The following is a 17,399-nucleotide window of genomic DNA, read 5'->3' on the forward strand; positions in this document are numbered from 1 at the left end:
CATAAGAGTTCAGACAGGTCGATGGATGGGAGATTCCCAGGGGCTGAGTGGCTATATTGGGCATTCGGGCTAATTCCCTGTGGGCCAATACCCAAAATGGGCCGGTAGGACCACAGAAAGGACCGCATGGGCACCACTATGACACGTTAAAGGTTTTATAATATTCTCTTATAAAAGTGACCATTTGAACGTCACTGAGTGATTAAAAATCAACATAGGGCCTATATTTTAAGTTTCAATATCACTGCCTGGTATGGCAATCTGAGCATTAAAAATAAAAATAAACTTAATAGAATCCTAAATGCTGCTGGTAAAATCCTTGGCAAAAAACAAACCCCATTTGGGCAGTTGTTTGAGACAAACATCTATAAAAAAGCTAACAAGATCCTCGAAATAAAGAATCACCCTTTGTGTCAGGATTTTGTGATTTTACCATCACAAAAGAGATACAAGACACCGATAGCAAAGACAAACAGACACAAACACTCTTTTGTTCCCCTGGCAATCAAATTATTAAATAAGAACAATCTGGTATAAACTTTGTCACATGTAAATAATGAGTGAGTCTGGTGTGAATGTACACTTTGGTTTCTTATAGTTATAATGTTTTTTGTTTGGTGTAATGCACAAATTGTAAGACAAATTTCCATACGGACAATAAAGATTATTATTATTATTATTATTTCTTATAATGATATATAATTATAAAGCATGCGTACAGTTATCGATACACAATCAAACTTAACAGAATGATTTTGAGGACAGGTAAGCCTAGAAATGGATGCCCATCAATCATATGGTATACAATTTGCGGGCCGGATTGTATAGAAATGCCCGAGCCGGTTAGAGCCAACTCTTACATTGAACAAAATAATTACGAGTAAACAACACCACTGGCATGACAACCTGGCAGACTGGCTTTGGTTGACGCCTTGAGTTTCATTCCTTTAAACTTAACGTTTTCATGGCATCTTGAGTATCTGATGGTGACAAGTGTTAATTGTAAATCTTTGCTTTAAACGAGGCTTTGCCTTTATCCGAATATGTTACTAGCCGAGAGCTTTGCGCTAATCAGTTGACTGATTAAATTTTTTGAAGCTACCGGTCTGGATACTTGCAAGACACGCGGAGACAATCCACAATCTTACGCGGCTATCTGATTGGGGATGTTCCTCTGTGCAGTTACCTGTGTGTCATGTGTCTGGGGTGAGGACACGCCCCGCGCTATTGTCACTTCCTAGTTGGCAGTAGTAACATTTGTTACAACTCGATTTCTTTGTTTTGTCTGCATGTTGGGGGTCTCTGCTTAGCCTAACACTGGTCACTTGTGGCGTAGCTCATTGGTTTGATAAGCTATAGATCCAGTGGCTCACTGTTGGATGTCAGGAGCTGTGTTTATGGATTAGTGTGTACTGTGTTTTTCAGCAGTGGATTCAATAGTTCGTGACTGGCTTCGTGTACTTAATAATTAGGTTTTAATTGTTAATGACCAAGCGACCACCATTCCTCTTCTTAGTTCCGTATTGACATCCTTTTCTCTTTCTCTCTAATTCTTTCTTTCTTGTTTCTTCGTTCTCTCTCTCTTTCTTTGTCTCTTTCTGTTCTTTCTTTCCCCTTCTTTTTTCTTTCTTTCTCGTTCTTTCTTTCATTTTCTCTCTTTCTCTTTGCAGATTTATTTTCCTTTCTTTCTTTTCCTTTCTTTTTTTTCTTTCCTTTCTTTTCCTTTCTTTTCTTTTCTTTCTTTTCCTTTCTTTCTTTTCTTTTTTCTTTTCCTTTCTTTTTTTCTTTCCTTTCTTTTCCTTTCTTTTCTTTTCTTTCTTTTCCTTTCTTTCTTTTCTTTTTTCTTTTCCTTTCTTTTCTTTTCTTTCTTTTCCTTTCTTTCTTTTCTTTTTTCTTTTCCTTTCTTTCTTTCTTTTCCTTTCTTTCTTTTCCTTTCTTTTCTTTTCCTTTCTTTCTTTCTTTTCCTTTCTTTCTTTTCCTTTCTTTCTTTTCCTTTCTTTTCTTTTCCTTTCCTTTCTTTCTTTTCCTTTCTTTCTTTCTTTTCCTTTCTTTTCTTTCTTTTACTTTCTTTCTTTTCCTTTCTTTCTTTCTTTTCCTTTCTTTTCCTTTCCTTTCTTTCTTTTCCTTTCTTTCTTTCTTTTCCTTTCTTTCCTTTCTTTCTTTTCTTTCTTTCTTTTCTTTCTTTTCCTTTCTTTTCTTTCTTTTCCTGTCTTTCTTTTCCTGTCTTTCTTTTCCTTTCTTTTTTTTTCTTTTCTTTCATTTCCTTTCTCTTTTTTCCCCTCTTTCTCTCTCTATCATTGAGTCTGTCCATCCCTCCGAATCTCCTTCCTTCTCTCTCCTGGAACGTATTACCTGTACCTGAAGGTATTCGCTACTTATTGGTAGGCCTGAATAAATTCCATGATAATGTCATTGTACAACACTGGTTTAGTCACTATGCAGGAATACTTTAAAATCACGGGAGTTTTTCTTTTTCTAAGAATTGACCTGTTTTAAAAGGCACCTTTGTATTTCAGCTTACCTCCTTTGAAAACACCTGGCTGCATAGAATATTTGTTTTAGTGCGTTAAAATTATATCTATAAGATTACTCATTTACTGTGTTGAATCTTTTAATCAACTGTCTAAAGTTTAAAAGTTGAGAAGATTTAGATCTAGATCTTCTAGCGCTACGTTTACCAATCAGGAGTAATATCTAGGGATATAAGACTACAGGAAAAATGGCAGACATTGATTTTAGGAAAAAGGTAAGACTTCTTTGGAGTGGTTAATTTCATATGATTTTCTAGTCTAATGTCAGTAATGAGTGAGTAATGTCATACTGAGTAATTTATTTATTCTGGACATGACATGAATCCCATAAAACTTGCTGTTTTTGTGGTTATTAGGAGGCCTACATCTTTTTTTTTTTTTAAATATATTTAATATGAAACTATAGCGCGTAATATAATGTGCGTGTCCATTTTCCAATGATTCTGACCCAATTTCCTACCATTTATCTAGTTGTCTTTTTATGTAAGAAAAAAGAATTTCAAATTTGTAAGTCAGGTTGTTGTTTTTTCCTATGTTACCAGGATGACTTTACCTCTTCCTAGGGTTAAGACTATATTTTTTGTTTGGCTAAGTCTATACCAATGAGCCCGGCAATATTTATTCTGTTTTTGGAGCACATTTATTTGATTCATTAGCCAAGTTGTTTGATTTCATTTCAAAAAAATGAATTACGATTTTCTTACCAAAATTTATTTCAAACAGCCAGTTTTAGACATCAATGTTAATGATCTTATATTATATTTGTTTGTTTGTTATTGTTTTTTATAGAGAATAAATGGGCAAATGCTTGGGGTGAGCTTGGTACATTGAATGAAGTTAAATACCTACTAGATAGATCTAGATTTCTAGAGAGAGTAGGCCTATATAGAGGATTCAGCTATTTATGCAAGAATGGCCATCCTAGCCTGTGCTAGATTCCCAAGAATATGAATATGAATGAATAAACAAAAAAAAAAACACAAACATTTATATAATGCCCTAACACACATCTAATCATGCAAACATAAAATATGTCTAAAAGTCTGTGTAGAAGGTCACAATCCCAGTGACTAAATGCATGACGCGTAGGACGTAATCATCTTCTTTTTTGAAGTAACGTCTGTATTATATAAGATAAATATAAGATAAGATTTAGGTAGAATAAGTGTATTTTTATTTATTTATTTTTTGTTCATTTTTATGCATAATTTGAAAACATCTTTAGGGTTTCATGTGAGGATCTAATCCTGAGGATCTTGAAATTTAATTAATGTAAATATAATATTAAAATCTGAGTTTATTGATGACAAAATATAGAGACTGTTTAGAATAAATTTTGGTGTTTGGAATCAAATAAAGTGTGGAAAAATTTGTTTGGATTAAATGAAAACACATGACCTCTTTGACCTTAAATATAATAACAAATAAAGGTTAGGGGTACAAATATAAGTAGTCATCCTTATTCTCCTTAAACTAAAGAAGATTTTGATACTTCATTTTCTTTGCTATGTCAAACCATTGTCAAATAATGCACTATCATAGTAAACTCTGAACTTCTGACCTATAGCTGTTTGGATAGCATAAATTAATCTATATAATTCAACAAATCTTGCCAACTGACACAAACGAGTAGATCTAGATTTTTTTTTTTTACAAACCCATCTGACAAGACCACAACATCTTTGGACTGGAAGATCATTCTATAGATCTATATATCATCATCATCACTCCTTTGAGTTCCTCATGGAACATAGGGCCTCGACAAAAACACGCCACCCTCCACAGTCTCTCGCTAGTTTTTTTATGGTTTCCCAACTCTTCCCGGTCTTCTCTGCTTCTTCAAGTACACTGCGTCGCCATGTTCTTTTTGGTCTTCCTCTGCGTCTTGTTCCCTGGGGGTTCCACTCTAACGCCTGCCTAGCTCTGTTGCTGGTACCTTTTCTAAGGGTGTGACCAATCCATCTCCACTTCCTCTCTAAGATCTGCACTTCTATATTTTCCTGCCCACTCATCTCCCACAGTTTGGTGTTTTCTACTTTGTCGTACCAGTGTAAGATCTATATATAACCAATGTCTAAAAACTAAATTGTTTTTTTCTGTTTTTAAGTTTAATTCTATTTTTGTTTTCCACCTTATCACTGTAACTGTTTTATCACTTTTGTAAACATGCACGACTTGCTGATTATAAGTCTGACATAATGCATCAGCTGTGGGCAGATTGTGGTGTTTACATTATTGATTTAGAGGCCAACAAGCCAAGTAGTGGCCATCAGTCTTGTAGAAATTTCAAGTGTCCACTCTGTGGACTACTTTGATCACATTCACTATGTTGAGTAGCAGAGGTATCAAATTACATTTGGCCAGGAGAAGGGTAAGATTAGATTATCTTATCTTATGAAATGCAGACATTACTTCAAAAAAGAAGATGATTACAACCTATGTGTGTTCCTAGGTCAATCTAGTCATGCAGGTTAATCACTTATTTAATTTCGACCAATTCATTGGTTTTCCTGGCTGACTCAGGCAACCCATTCCATACTCTAATAGCACTAGGAAAGAAGGGATAACTCAGTCTTATAACTATTGGGAATCACACAGCAGATGTTGTAGGTCTTCACTGATAACATAAGCAGCTTGTGGAATTGATTTATGGCTATTTTAAGTTTTGTTTTGTCAAGTTTTTATTTTTTAAACTGTGTCTGACATGTTTTATTTTAGAGGGTTTGAACTTTATCCAAGAAAAAATATTGACATTAAAATAGAGTATCAGACTATTGTAATCCTTATACTCAGCACCTTATATTCAAATGTGTCTTATTGATATCAAGTTTTTACAGTATGAAAATCTGTCACTTTAGTACAAAGCTAAATAAATAAGGTTTAGCTAATTAACATGTTGAGAAGATGAAAAATGCAGTTACTTGATCACTACCTAATGCTTAAAGCAGTAAGCAAAGTTCCCCTTTCAGACCTTGTGATCTAAAGGGCAGATGATGTGAATGTCATCTGATTCTGTGGCCCACCATTAACTAGAGTGTCTTGTGTCCAGCACAACGACCAACCGCCTTTACTTTTCCCCCATCTAATGTCAGGTACCCATTAGAGCTGATTGGACTCAGAGGCACTCTAAAAAGTCAGATATTAAAAGTCCCAGTCTTCACCAGGATTCAAACCCCTGATCCCTCAGTTCAGAACCCAATTGCTTAACCACTCATCCACCATGCTTTTGTACCTAATGGTGGTCCAGATATTTTTGTTGCAAGAATATGCCAAACTTGTTCTCTCTAATCTTGCTATAAATTGCAGTCCTGAGCTAAATGCTGCTTAGAATTCAGCACCTTTCAGAAATGTTTTGTTGATGTTTTGTTTGTTTGTTTGTTTGAATTTTAGGTGAAAGAAATTATCCCAAGTGAAGATGAGAGAGAAAAATTATTTACTCTACTCCGCCAGTACCAGGCGTAAGTCTCTATTTTTATACATCTTATAATAATAATTATCGCTTTTTTATACATGCTACTATATCTTATAATAATAATTATCGCTTTTATATAGTGCTACTTTCATGCTTATAGCATGCTTAGAGCACTTTGGTCCAATCTCATTTGTGGACTAGTGGGGGTATCTATGAGTAGGTTTTCCGTGCTGCCTTTAGGCGCTCAGTAAACACAACTCTACCGATTTGGGTGTCAAACCTCGAGCCCCCTTCATAGGTAGCCAAGACAAGCCAAGTTAAAGCGTACTTAGCTTCTAGACCACGTTTACATGTTTACTATGTTACTGAATAGCTGGCTTTGCATGGGAAATAATTGTTATGATTATAATAATAATATATTTTAAACATGATTATAATAATATATTTTAAACTAAGACTTAATAGTTACACATTGGAATAAAACTAGATATAAAAACAACTTGCTTCTTAACTTAAAATGCTTGGGTAGATCATAGGTCAAAACATTAATTTTTGTAATGCCAATGTTTCTTGTTTTTTTAAACCTAGCTTTTATATCTATGTCAATTTGTTTGTTGTTCTAGTTCCAGAGATTTGAATAGATTGTTGTTTGACTTGAGGATTCTGCTCAATGAGCCAAATAAATTGGAGCTATATGACATTATGAGGTCAGTTCTAAGTAGAAGATCACACAACTTTTATTTGACAATATGAGCTCAGTTTTAATTCAATAATTATAAAACTTTTATATAACGTAAGCTCAGTTTTAATTAAATCATCATGCATTATTAACATGACATTTTGAATGACATTTTGAGGCCAGTTTTAAATACAAGGTCGCTCAACATTTCTTCGCCATTTGTTATAATTAAAATTTACTTGCATGTTTATATATATGTGTGTGTGTGCAATAATTTAGTATTTGTGTATAATGACTTGCAGATACATGTCTGCTTTAATGTATGTAATGAATTAATGATATTCTTTATACAAAGCTATTTAAAAATTATTCTGGCTTCTAATTCTGGCATTTTAAACTGTAGTGAAAATAGAAATAAAATGTAGTAGTGAATGTAAATATCCGTTTATGAAATAAATTTGAACAAAATGTATAAAACAACACTAGTTAAGTTGTCACTGTGTGAGTTGTCACATAGTGAGGCAAGCTCATTCGCCAGTCTACAGATCTATGAGACTGAATAAATCCAAATGGTTCTTAAGCATTGTAAATATGTATTCACTTGTCAATAGGCCCATGATATTGATGAAACATCAGATAGAGTACAGTAAAAAGGTTTTTACTATTTTTAATTTACATAAATGATTTACCAAACTGCATTAGTTCAGGAACAAAAGTCAGATTATTCACAGACGATTGCATAATATATAGAACAATAAAAACAACACAAGATACAGACATTTTACAAAGAGAATTAGATGAATTACAGAATTGGGAATCAAATAGGAGCATGTCTTTCCACCCAGAAAAATGTCAGTTATTAAGATTAACAAAAAAACTAAAACAAATTAATTCCACTTATCTTATTCATGGTAAACCAGTAACACAGACTAAAAATGCAAAATACCTAGGTGTTATAATAAATAAAAAACTGTCATGGAATCTCCATATTGGTGAAGCTATCAAAAAATCAAACAAAGCATTAGGCTTTATAAAAAGAAATTTCTATAAATCAAATATATTAGAGCATGGAATGGGTTGCCTGAGCTAGCCAGGAAAACCAGTGACTTGGCAGAATTTAAGTCATTGGTTAATATGCATGACTAAATGCATGACGCGTAGGACGTAATCATCTTCTTTTTTGAACTAACGTCTGTATTATATAAGATAAGAAGAAGATAAAAAGTGCCTGCAGTTCCAGGTACTAAACTCAGATTGGTTAGACTCATACGACGGCCAGGGGAGAGTCACCAGTCTACAGATATATGATACTGAATTAATCCAGATGGTTCTTAAGCATTGTAAATATGTATTCACTTGTCACTAGGCCCATGATATTGATGAAACATCAGATAGAGTACAGTAAAAAGGTGCCTGCGGTGCCAGGTGTTAAACTCAGATTGGTTAGACTCATACGACGGCCAGGGGAGAGTCTGGGCTTTTCTGTCAGGGGAGGTAAGGATGTCTTTTTTTTTTCCTTTATCATTATTATTTGTGCCGACAGCTCACTCAATAAGAGTTTTAAAAGTTTTTTAAGCAATTTTGTTCTACATTTTAACTTTAGTTAAGCTGTAGCTAGAATTAGTTTGAAAAAATGTAAGCACATTGTCATGATTAAATTTCCTTATTAAATATCATGTTTTTATACAATGATTTCCTCTAGGCTATGAGCATGGAGTGGGTATATTTGTCACCCAAGTTACTCCAGATTCTCAAGCTGACAGACAAGGGCTTAGGGTAAGTTCTTTTATACTTCTTTTAAATTTTTCTGAAAGATCTAAAATCCATAATTTATAAACAATTTTGTTGAAACTATTTAGGTGTAGAGCTTGTTTTGAAATTTAAAACCTGTTTACATTTTTATGTTATTTAATCTAGCAACAATTTTTGCAGTTAATTATTTCTTTACATTTCTTATTAAAATTTAGAATCTTGCTGTTTTCAAATGAATAGGTCAGTGTTTCCCAAACTTTTTCCTTAACGGAACACCTCGCATGTTCTGAGTATTTAACGAAACACTTTGCTTTTTTTTTTAGAGAGATTAATTCATGTGTTCGCCTAATAGTTAATTATTACATTAGATCGTGGAACACCTTCAGGCCTAGTGTTCCAAAGAACTCAGTTTGGGAAACAACGGAGTAGGTTATTACAAGGCGTCCAATAGGATGTAGTGTTCTTCCATTTATACCAGCGGTTCTCAACCTATTAAGCTCGGCGACCCTTTTTACAGTCCTCCACTCTGCCGCGACCCTCCCCCCGACACACACATACAGCAATAGAAGAGTAGACAATAACGATCCATAGTTTCGATGGTCTAAGGTGACCCCTGGTAAATCGTCAATCGACCCTCAAGGGGGTCACGACCCACGGGTTGAGAACCACTGATTTATACTGTTTCATCGTTATCATCACCTTCATCATTAGTTCTGTGTGTTCCTCATGAAACAAAGTGTCAGTAAAAACACGCCACTCTCCACAGTCTCTAGCTAGTCGTTTAATTGCTTCCAAGGTCTTTCCTGTCCTCTTCAGTTCCTCAAGTACACTGTATCCTCATTTTCTATTTGCTCTTCCTATGTGTCTTGGGCCCTGGGTGTTCTGATGTAAGGCCTGTCCAGCTCTGTTGTTGGCATCTTTTTTTTTTATGAATGTGGCCTACCCATCTCTCTGTCCCCCCATCTAAATTCTGTCCATTTTGTAATTAGATCTATAATGTGTCTAAACTTGAAACTAGCTATTTATTGTTCAAGACAGATAATGCATTGTTAATGTACTTCTTCTTCTTTCTTCTCATTGTTATGTTCGAGTGTTCAGATGAGTAGACCAATACATGAGATGAACTGCGCAGTGGTTTACAAATCAGGGAGCTCTCCATATAGTTTCCTTTCTATTGAGGGGATTTTATAATCCTAGTGCATTTTTTATCTGTGAACTTAGGTGGGTGATGAAATAGTGCGTGTGAATGGTTTCAACATTTCTGAAGCTATCCATGAAGATGTGCTCAACTTGATCAAATCTAAAGATGAAATTCTGCTCAAAGTGACATGTAAGTCTGGCCTTCACTTATCTTGATCAGGATCACTTGAAACTCCTGAGCATTCAGGCTTAGTTAGATTCACTGTTATATATTTTTAGAAACACAATACTTGCTAAAATACAGTTCATTTTGTTAACTCTAAAAGTTGTAAAAACACATTGAAGCGTGGTAAAGTTGTGGTGTGACTTTGTTGACCTTTTTGGTTTGACTCTTTCCTATCTAGATATTGGAATGGTTCCTCAGAAAACGTGAGTCTTGTGGTCATTTTCTTCTTATACTAAATAAAAGTATTATTAAATTTTTTTACAAGTCTTATATCAACTCACTCTGTCGGTCTGTCTGTCTATCTGGTAAAAAGTTTGTACACATTATTTCTTCCACACCCAATCTCGGATTAAGCTGAAATTTTGCACAATTATTTCTTTTACCTGACAACACAAGAATCGATTTAAAAAAAAAAAAAAACCGATTCACTCATTAACTATGGATAATTAATTATTTGACAGATGTGGTGGTATAAGTTGAATTAGTTCCCTTGAGGCTTGAGGACTCTTGAGCCCTAAGTGAAAAATTTTTTTTATGCATTAAAAAAAAACGATCATGTAAACTTTCACCAATATACCCCCTTCTTCCCTCCCCTTTCCCAACTGGTCCAGACAAGTGATAGGATCATAGCGCATTGATAGAGCTAAAAGCTAAACAAAACAACAATTGGTAACATTATTTCTAATTGCACAGATTTATTATGTCTAGGCCAATCATACGTATAATTACATGACTGATCCTAACTAGGTGATACAATTACACTTATTATAAGCTCTGTTTGTATGATTTGAATAATTAGAAGTAGTAAAAACTATTACAACTCTTGTTTTGTGTCTTGTCCTACAGAGAACCATCAGAGCCTGTCAAATGGGATTATGTGAAACAATTGTTGGATGATTCTGTGGAGGACGAGGCACTGGTGAGTTAGTGTGTATTTTTTTTTTAACTAAGAAATAATCAAGCCATTTTTTAATGTAATCTTTCCAGATAAAACTGACTTATGAAAATTATTTTCACTCAGAAATCTTACTTACTACTTTGTGCACCAAGCAATATTTCCTTTCATCCCCCTTCACATGTCCTTGAGTCTTTTGGGCCCTTGGAGCACCACACGTGTCTGTCAACTGTCTCTCTCCATCCCTAGAATTTCTATTTTATCGACTGGACCAGTGGCCCCCAAATGAGTGTTTGTAATTTTTGTACATTTAAATTATGGCCATTATATTACTTCCCATCGCATCTTTTGTCTGCTTCCACTTTTCCCTGGTACTGTTCCTTGCAGAAAGGTCTTTGGAAGCACTAAGGTTCTCATGATATTTCCTTACAGACTTGCACTTTGGACTAAATCAAAAGATTATAACGGGGTCCGATTGCCATTATGATCCTGTTTCAGGTTTCCTCAACTTCAGGTAATAGCATCTCAATTCCATGACTAGGATTTTCCTCTCAAATCCTGCAGTCTAAGATTCACAAGAATGTTGCCATGACCAAGGAGCATATCAGTCTCAAGGGCTGTGCCTTTGTCTTTTAAAATTGTCTTGAGCTTAGCAAGTTTTGATTGAGTTGGTAAACTTCCCGAAACGTTTTTTTTATGACTAGCACTAAAACCCTTCCCTTTTAGTTTCACCAACATCAGTTACCTGATAGAGTTACCTGATAGAGTTACCTGATAGAGTTACCTGATAGAGTTTGATGGATTCAGAAAGTGGCTTAAAGAGGAAAAGAAAAAACCCAACAACATGTTATTCCACCAAGCCCATCAAATTTTTACCCAAGTACTCCACTTCATGAAATCCCTCTTGGTAGCCATTAGATCTAGTTACTTACTTACAGCCCGTCACCCCTAGTGGAGTATGGGTAGCCAACATCATCATCATCAAACTCCATTTGAGTGAGGGCTTGAGAGGCTCAAATCCTCTCTTGTCAAAGCCCTGGACATGTCACCATACAGGTTGAGAATTTGTGGTTTCCCAGACCTGTCGAGACAGAGATCAGCAAGTCTGGGGCAGTCAAAAAGAATATGAGACACGGTTCCACCTCCCCCTGCCAACAATAGATCTCCATAGTTCCCTGTTCTGGGCCATAGTTCCCTGTCCTGGGCTATAGTCCCCTGTCCTGGCCATCTTGTTCCAGGTGTAACCAAACTGTAATATGTCTGTCTCTAGTTCTCATCATCAGTTGATTCTAGACGCCGTCTCTTTCACTTGTGGGTTCCACTTCAATGCTTGCCTTGTGATGCTAGTTGGTTTCTTATGTTGGCTTTCTGTAGCAGGGTGCTGTTGCTAGCGTTAGGCCCAACCCTCCTCTTTTATCCTGACTTGGGACAGGCAGAGAAGTCATTATGACCTCTATGGTGGAGCTAGCCATTATATTAATCTAGTGGTTAACTTTTTTGAGACAAAAAAACAACAACACAACAAATAAAAAAACTAGATTGTTTGCCCAACTGTTTCTAAACTAAATGAGGCTATGATTTCCAGTCTCTTAAGTGTTTCTATTTTTCTGACTTAATTTTCAATTAACTTTAGTCATTTGTTTGCAACTATATGTAGAGATGTCTTGTCAAGCTAATCCTTGAATCCTTGAATTTGATGTCTATTTTTTTTTTTTTTTTTTGTAGAGTCGAAAAGGAAGGCCAAGAGACATTAAAATTTTTGTTGACAGTACAGGCTATGCTTCTATTGGATGCAGGTTAGTGCACACAGGTCAATGTAGACTTAAGTTCTCTCAATCTAATTAATTGTTTTGCACCTCTTTGGGCATTTAAATTATCCTTTTTATTTGATTGTATTCTGGTTGTAATGGTTAATTCCAGCAGGGTTTTGTCTTTGTATAATTTACTTTGATATGAAATAAATTATATATAATATATATCTAAGTATTGTCTTCGATTCTAAAGAAATAAGATGAGTGCATTATTTTACATGTGAATGGTTGCCTGGTCGTGCGGTTTGCGCCCTGGACTGTCATTTGGATTTATGGTTCTGGGTTCAAACACTGCCCGCTCCTATCCCCGTCATCTTGGGGGAGGCTTGGACTAGGAAGTAAATTATCTTTAACTCTGAAGTAATATCCGAAACATGTAAAACATTGACAAACAAACATTTTACCTGATCACACAAACCCAGTTTCGACGTGCCGCATCAAATGCAGCCAATGCCATTGTCCACAAGAAGTCTACTTTAGTTGCCTTTTTTTTGTTATCTGCACCTGTCTTCGGCAAGAGCCCTTTTATGTCTCAAATGTGCATCATCATGAGAGCTCTCTAGCTACAGAGATCTTTTTTAATGCTATTAGGGTTCACAAGCACAGAACAGTGATGATTGTTTTTAATGACTTTTAAATTACTGCATTGTTCTCATGAAAACCAGTCTTAGTTTGGCTTACACTGAAATAGACTAATGCACATATGAAGCCAGGAATAAAACTCTGAATACTATAATATATAAATCTGATAGGAATTATTTCCCTATATAATTGAATAAACACAATGAATTAACAGTTAAGCCAAAGTAATGGTACCAGTTGAGCAATTAACCTTTTCTCCACTTTCAAATAGACTGCATACTCTTTATATAATCTGTTTACAAATACCAGAGTTAATGGGAGATTTATTGAAAAAATGTCACATGAATATTCCCCAACATTACTAATTATTAGTGGTGTGGTATGCACTTTGAACTGGTGCTATGATGACCCTGATTTTGAACCCTGCATGCTGTGATTCCCTACTCTTCCATCCTGCAAGAAATTTGGACTGCAACATAACTTCCTTTCTGAAGAATGTCCGAAACTTATGAAACTAAAAAAATTTTTTTCTAAAGATTATTTTGAGATGTTCCTTATTTTATTTTTCTAGATCTTTCTTAGCATACCCAACACTTAAGATTAGCACTTGCTAAGAATGCTGGCAATGTCAACCAAGAAAATGTTGTTTTTTTCTCAGTATTCTGAGTGACCCTGGACCTGCGGCTCGATACCCTGGCATATATATTGTGAAAGTAACGCCAGGAAGTATAGCGGAGGAGGTTGGACTTGAGCCTGGTGACCAGATCATTGAGGTCAACGACACCAGCTTTAGAAACATAACTTGGAAAGAGGTAAACTTGATAGAATCCAACTTACAAAATATTTTTTATTTACATATGTAACATACTTTTTGGGCACGGTGGCTGAGTGGTAAAGCGCTTGGCTTCCGAACTGAGGGGTCCACGGCTCATGTCTCAATAAAGACTGAAATTTTTTATTTCTGGACTCTTAGGGTGTTTGTGAGTTTACCCTACTCTAATGGGTGTCTGGCATTAGTTGGGGAAAGTAAAGCGGTTGGTCATTGTGCTGGCCACATATCACCTAGTTAACTGTCAGCTATAGAAACATATGATCTCTACATCATCTGCTTTATAGATTCCAAGGTCTGAAAGGGATACTTTACTTCTAACATACCTTTAAAAGTAATTTTTCTTAGTAAAAGTAATTTTTTAAAAATCTGTTATGACATGATTAGGAATTAGTTATTTGTTTCAGGAATAAGGGGAAAGTTTTAATTAGCGACAAGTGACGTGATAGATCTTTAAAAAATAAGAACGCTCTAAGTGACGCTAAAAGAAAGACGCTTCTTGTAGAGTAGTAGACTTGAGTACGACATAATTGACATCGGACGATTCCCTTCTTGAGTATTAAATATCTTTATAGAACAACATATCAGCGTTGACTACATATTTGATTGTTTCGGCCTTTCGCCGGTGTTACTGAATTAGTTTAGTTCAGCGTTACTTCCAGTCAGAGCTACACTGGACATATTGCCAAGAATCAACACCATGCGGAAGTTTAACAAATCGCACTAATTTATACCTATTTACCCAAATTTGATTCCAGGCTGTGCTTGCTCTAAAGAGTAGTCGACAGCTTCATATGATTATTAGGAAGAAAACAGTAAGTAGGCATTTAGAATATTTCTCTTCCTCCCCGGCCTAACAATTTTTACTTTTTCAAAAAAGGTAGTAGATAATAATAATTTAATTTAACAAACATGATTAATTAGATTTACATACCTGTCCCTTTAAACATGCCTTGATAAAATAAGATAAAATAAGGTAAGATAAGATACTCTTGGGAGGAGTATCTGAAAACGATAAAAAACATGATTCATTGAAAGAGTTAAGAAATAAAGATTTAAATTTTTTTCACCTGTAGGGCTCTCAGCTCCTTCAAAGACTGAACAACAGGAGAGACAGCAACACAAGCAACATCACATCTCTCAGGAGAGACAGCAATACCAGCAACATGGCACCTATACCGAGATCTAGCATTGACTATGGTTCCAATGCACTCAGCTATGACAGCAACAAGGAGCTGCCCCCTATTCCAAGTAGCCCAGACGCAGACATTCCAGCCCTGCAACTTTCACCTGAAAAGGAAGAGAGAAGGTATGGGTTCCAATCCAAAGTTCAGTTCTTTGAAGATCTGGTGGCGCAGCAGAAGAAAAAACTGGAAGTGTTAAAACAGAGGCAAAGTTTTAAAAAGAGTAAAAGGGATAAGCAAGATCCCAGCCCTCCTAGTGATCCCAGTCCTCAGGGGGATCCCACTCATAATCATTCCATCCTTCATAATGAGGCTGCACTCTATTAGCTGTACAAAGTTTTATCGCTCTATTTATAAAAATTTCAATGTTAGTTATGCCTCTTTATTTTAACTACATTATCTGCTCTGTTAATTAAGTGGGTTTTTGTTATTCGCATAAAAGTTGTATGTAAAACAGTTCCACATAGTTTCTTAGAATACAATTGTCTTACCTGTGTGAAAGTATTCAAATGAAATTTTTTTTGTTGAAAAATAACATCAGAAGTACTGTGCTTCTAATACAGATATTGAACTAGACAACAAAGCAACCTTTTATATCATTCTCTTATCAAAGACCTCTGTCAGAATTAACACAATCTAGTCATGCATGTTAATCAGTGATTATAAACTCTGCCAAGTTGTTGGTTTTCTGGCTGATCAGGCAACCCATTCCAGTTTCAGTGTCCAGTTGTAGAATTGTATACCATAATCACTGGATTTCAACTGCTTCTGCTGTTTTCAAAGTAATTCTGATCACCTAAATAAAATCTAGGTATTTTAAGATCTTTTTTGTGTTTTTGTTATTGAAGTATCAATCCTACTGTCACGTAACTTTGTTTTTATTCTCTATTTTATTGTTCTTGAGACTTAAAGAAAGAATTTTCGTATTGGTTCAAGTGTATTTTACAAGATCATGTTGCCATACTAATAAGGTTTGTCTTCAAGTCCAAAGATTAATGTGGAATGCAGTATTTCCCGTGGCTGTTGCTATATTGTTGCTGTAGTCCTTGTTTCTAGTTTTGTTGACAGTTGGACACTAGAAGTAGTTTACACAGAAGTCATCACAAACACAAATATTTGGCATCTCTTTGGAAGTACAATGACTAAAGATGAGGTCATAGATTTTAATGTCACTAAACATTTAAGGCCTTTCATTTATTGAAGTAATGTTTCTATTTGTAAAGAATTTCTATATTCTATTCTCTGAATAAACATATTTGTTGATTGTTTGTAAAGAAAATGTGTTAGAGTTTTTTGTGATTTAAACTTTTCTTACTGATACTTATGTATTTTTTAGAATACTTTCATATTTACTAATTGTACATCTAACAATAATGTATGTGGTCTTAGTTTGAAGATTAAGAACAAGTGTAGTTATTTTCCACAGTAACCTATGTAGCTTGCATATGTAATGTCAATTATAAGTCACAAGTATTTCTTTTTGTGATCGAATATAGTTTGTTTAGTTAGAAATGTCACATTGTATTTTAACATTCATCTGCCATTGCCAATGCATCAACTGTATATTGTGAATACTTTGTTGTGACCACATGGCTGTTAAGTCTAAAACATGCAGTTTTGCTTGGGTGCTTATTTCTTTACAACATGAGGCGATCTCACAGCATCAAAACTTAGCCAAGACTTTTTTAAGCAGCACAGAACTCTGTGAACAACATAAGATGACATCACAACATCAAAACTTAGCCAAGACTTTTTTTAAGCAGCACAGAACTCTGTGAACAACATAAGATGACATCACAACATCAAAACTTAGCCAAGACTTTTTTTAAGCAGCACAGAAAATCAAAAGACAGATCAAAGCTTAAGATTGATTTAAACAGTTCCAGCAGTGGCAGGCAATCAACAGGCAACAGCTCAATGTATCTCTCAGTTGTTGATCAATCAGGTTTTGTGAAAAGTGACTCAAAAACTGAAAGCTTCGCTATGGATCTAATACATGAAGGTAGCTTCTCAAGAGCAAGTAATTGGTCATACGGAATGTGCACTGGACTGTTGTTCGATTGTCTTGATGGTCCCAGGTTCATACCCTGCTCGCTGTCATCCCTTGTCGTTCTGTAGGAGGTTTGGACTAGGAAGTAAATTATCTTCAACTCTGAAGGAACATCTGAAGCATGTAAAACATTTTACAAACAAGCATTTTTACAACTTTACTTTTAGACCTCAGTTTGCAGTTACCAACCCTTGTTTCAAAGAAGATGGCACTTTTTAATATGAAGATCAGTGTGACTTACCATCTTCTTACTGCTGTAGGTCATGGAAACTAAAGGAATTACTGTCTGTTCCTCTATTAAATGCAGT

General features: G+C 35.2%; 1 protein-coding gene across 8 annotated transcripts in view; it reads left to right on the forward strand.

The window, feature by feature from the left end:
- Nucleotides 1–17,399, forward strand: part of LOC106059521 (harmonin-like) — a 32,861-nt gene that overhangs the window by 5,864 nt on the left and 9,598 nt on the right. Inside the window, exons 1-13 of one of the 8 annotated variants that reach the window (XM_056045175.1) lie at nt 1,139–1,206; nt 2,517–2,746; nt 5,922–5,989; nt 6,567–6,650; nt 7,989–8,116; nt 8,325–8,398; nt 9,596–9,704; nt 9,919–9,943; nt 10,587–10,659; nt 12,361–12,431; nt 13,687–13,840; nt 14,616–14,672; nt 14,934–15,166. In XM_056045175.1, the coding sequence (XP_055901150.1) occupies nt 2,720–2,746; nt 5,922–5,989; nt 6,567–6,650; nt 7,989–8,116; nt 8,325–8,398; nt 9,596–9,704; nt 9,919–9,943; nt 10,587–10,659; nt 12,361–12,431; nt 13,687–13,840; nt 14,616–14,672; nt 14,934–15,166 (1,103 nt within the window). In that variant the 5' untranslated portion in view covers nt 1,139–1,206; nt 2,517–2,719. Of the gene's footprint in view, nt 1–1,138; nt 1,473–2,516; nt 2,747–4,746; nt 4,903–5,921; nt 5,990–6,566; nt 6,651–7,988; nt 8,117–8,324; nt 8,399–9,595; nt 9,705–9,918; nt 9,944–10,586; nt 10,660–12,360; nt 12,432–13,686; nt 13,841–14,615; nt 14,673–14,933; nt 15,167–17,399 lie in introns of those variants that run through there. The other 7 variants (XM_013217164.2, XM_013217163.2, XM_013217162.2 and 4 more) reach the window with 7 other exon arrangements.

Source organism: Biomphalaria glabrata, chromosome 10 (assembly GCF_947242115.1).
Source record: "Biomphalaria glabrata chromosome 10, xgBioGlab47.1, whole genome shotgun sequence".
Lineage (NCBI taxonomy): Eukaryota > Metazoa > Mollusca > Gastropoda > Planorbidae > Biomphalaria > Biomphalaria glabrata.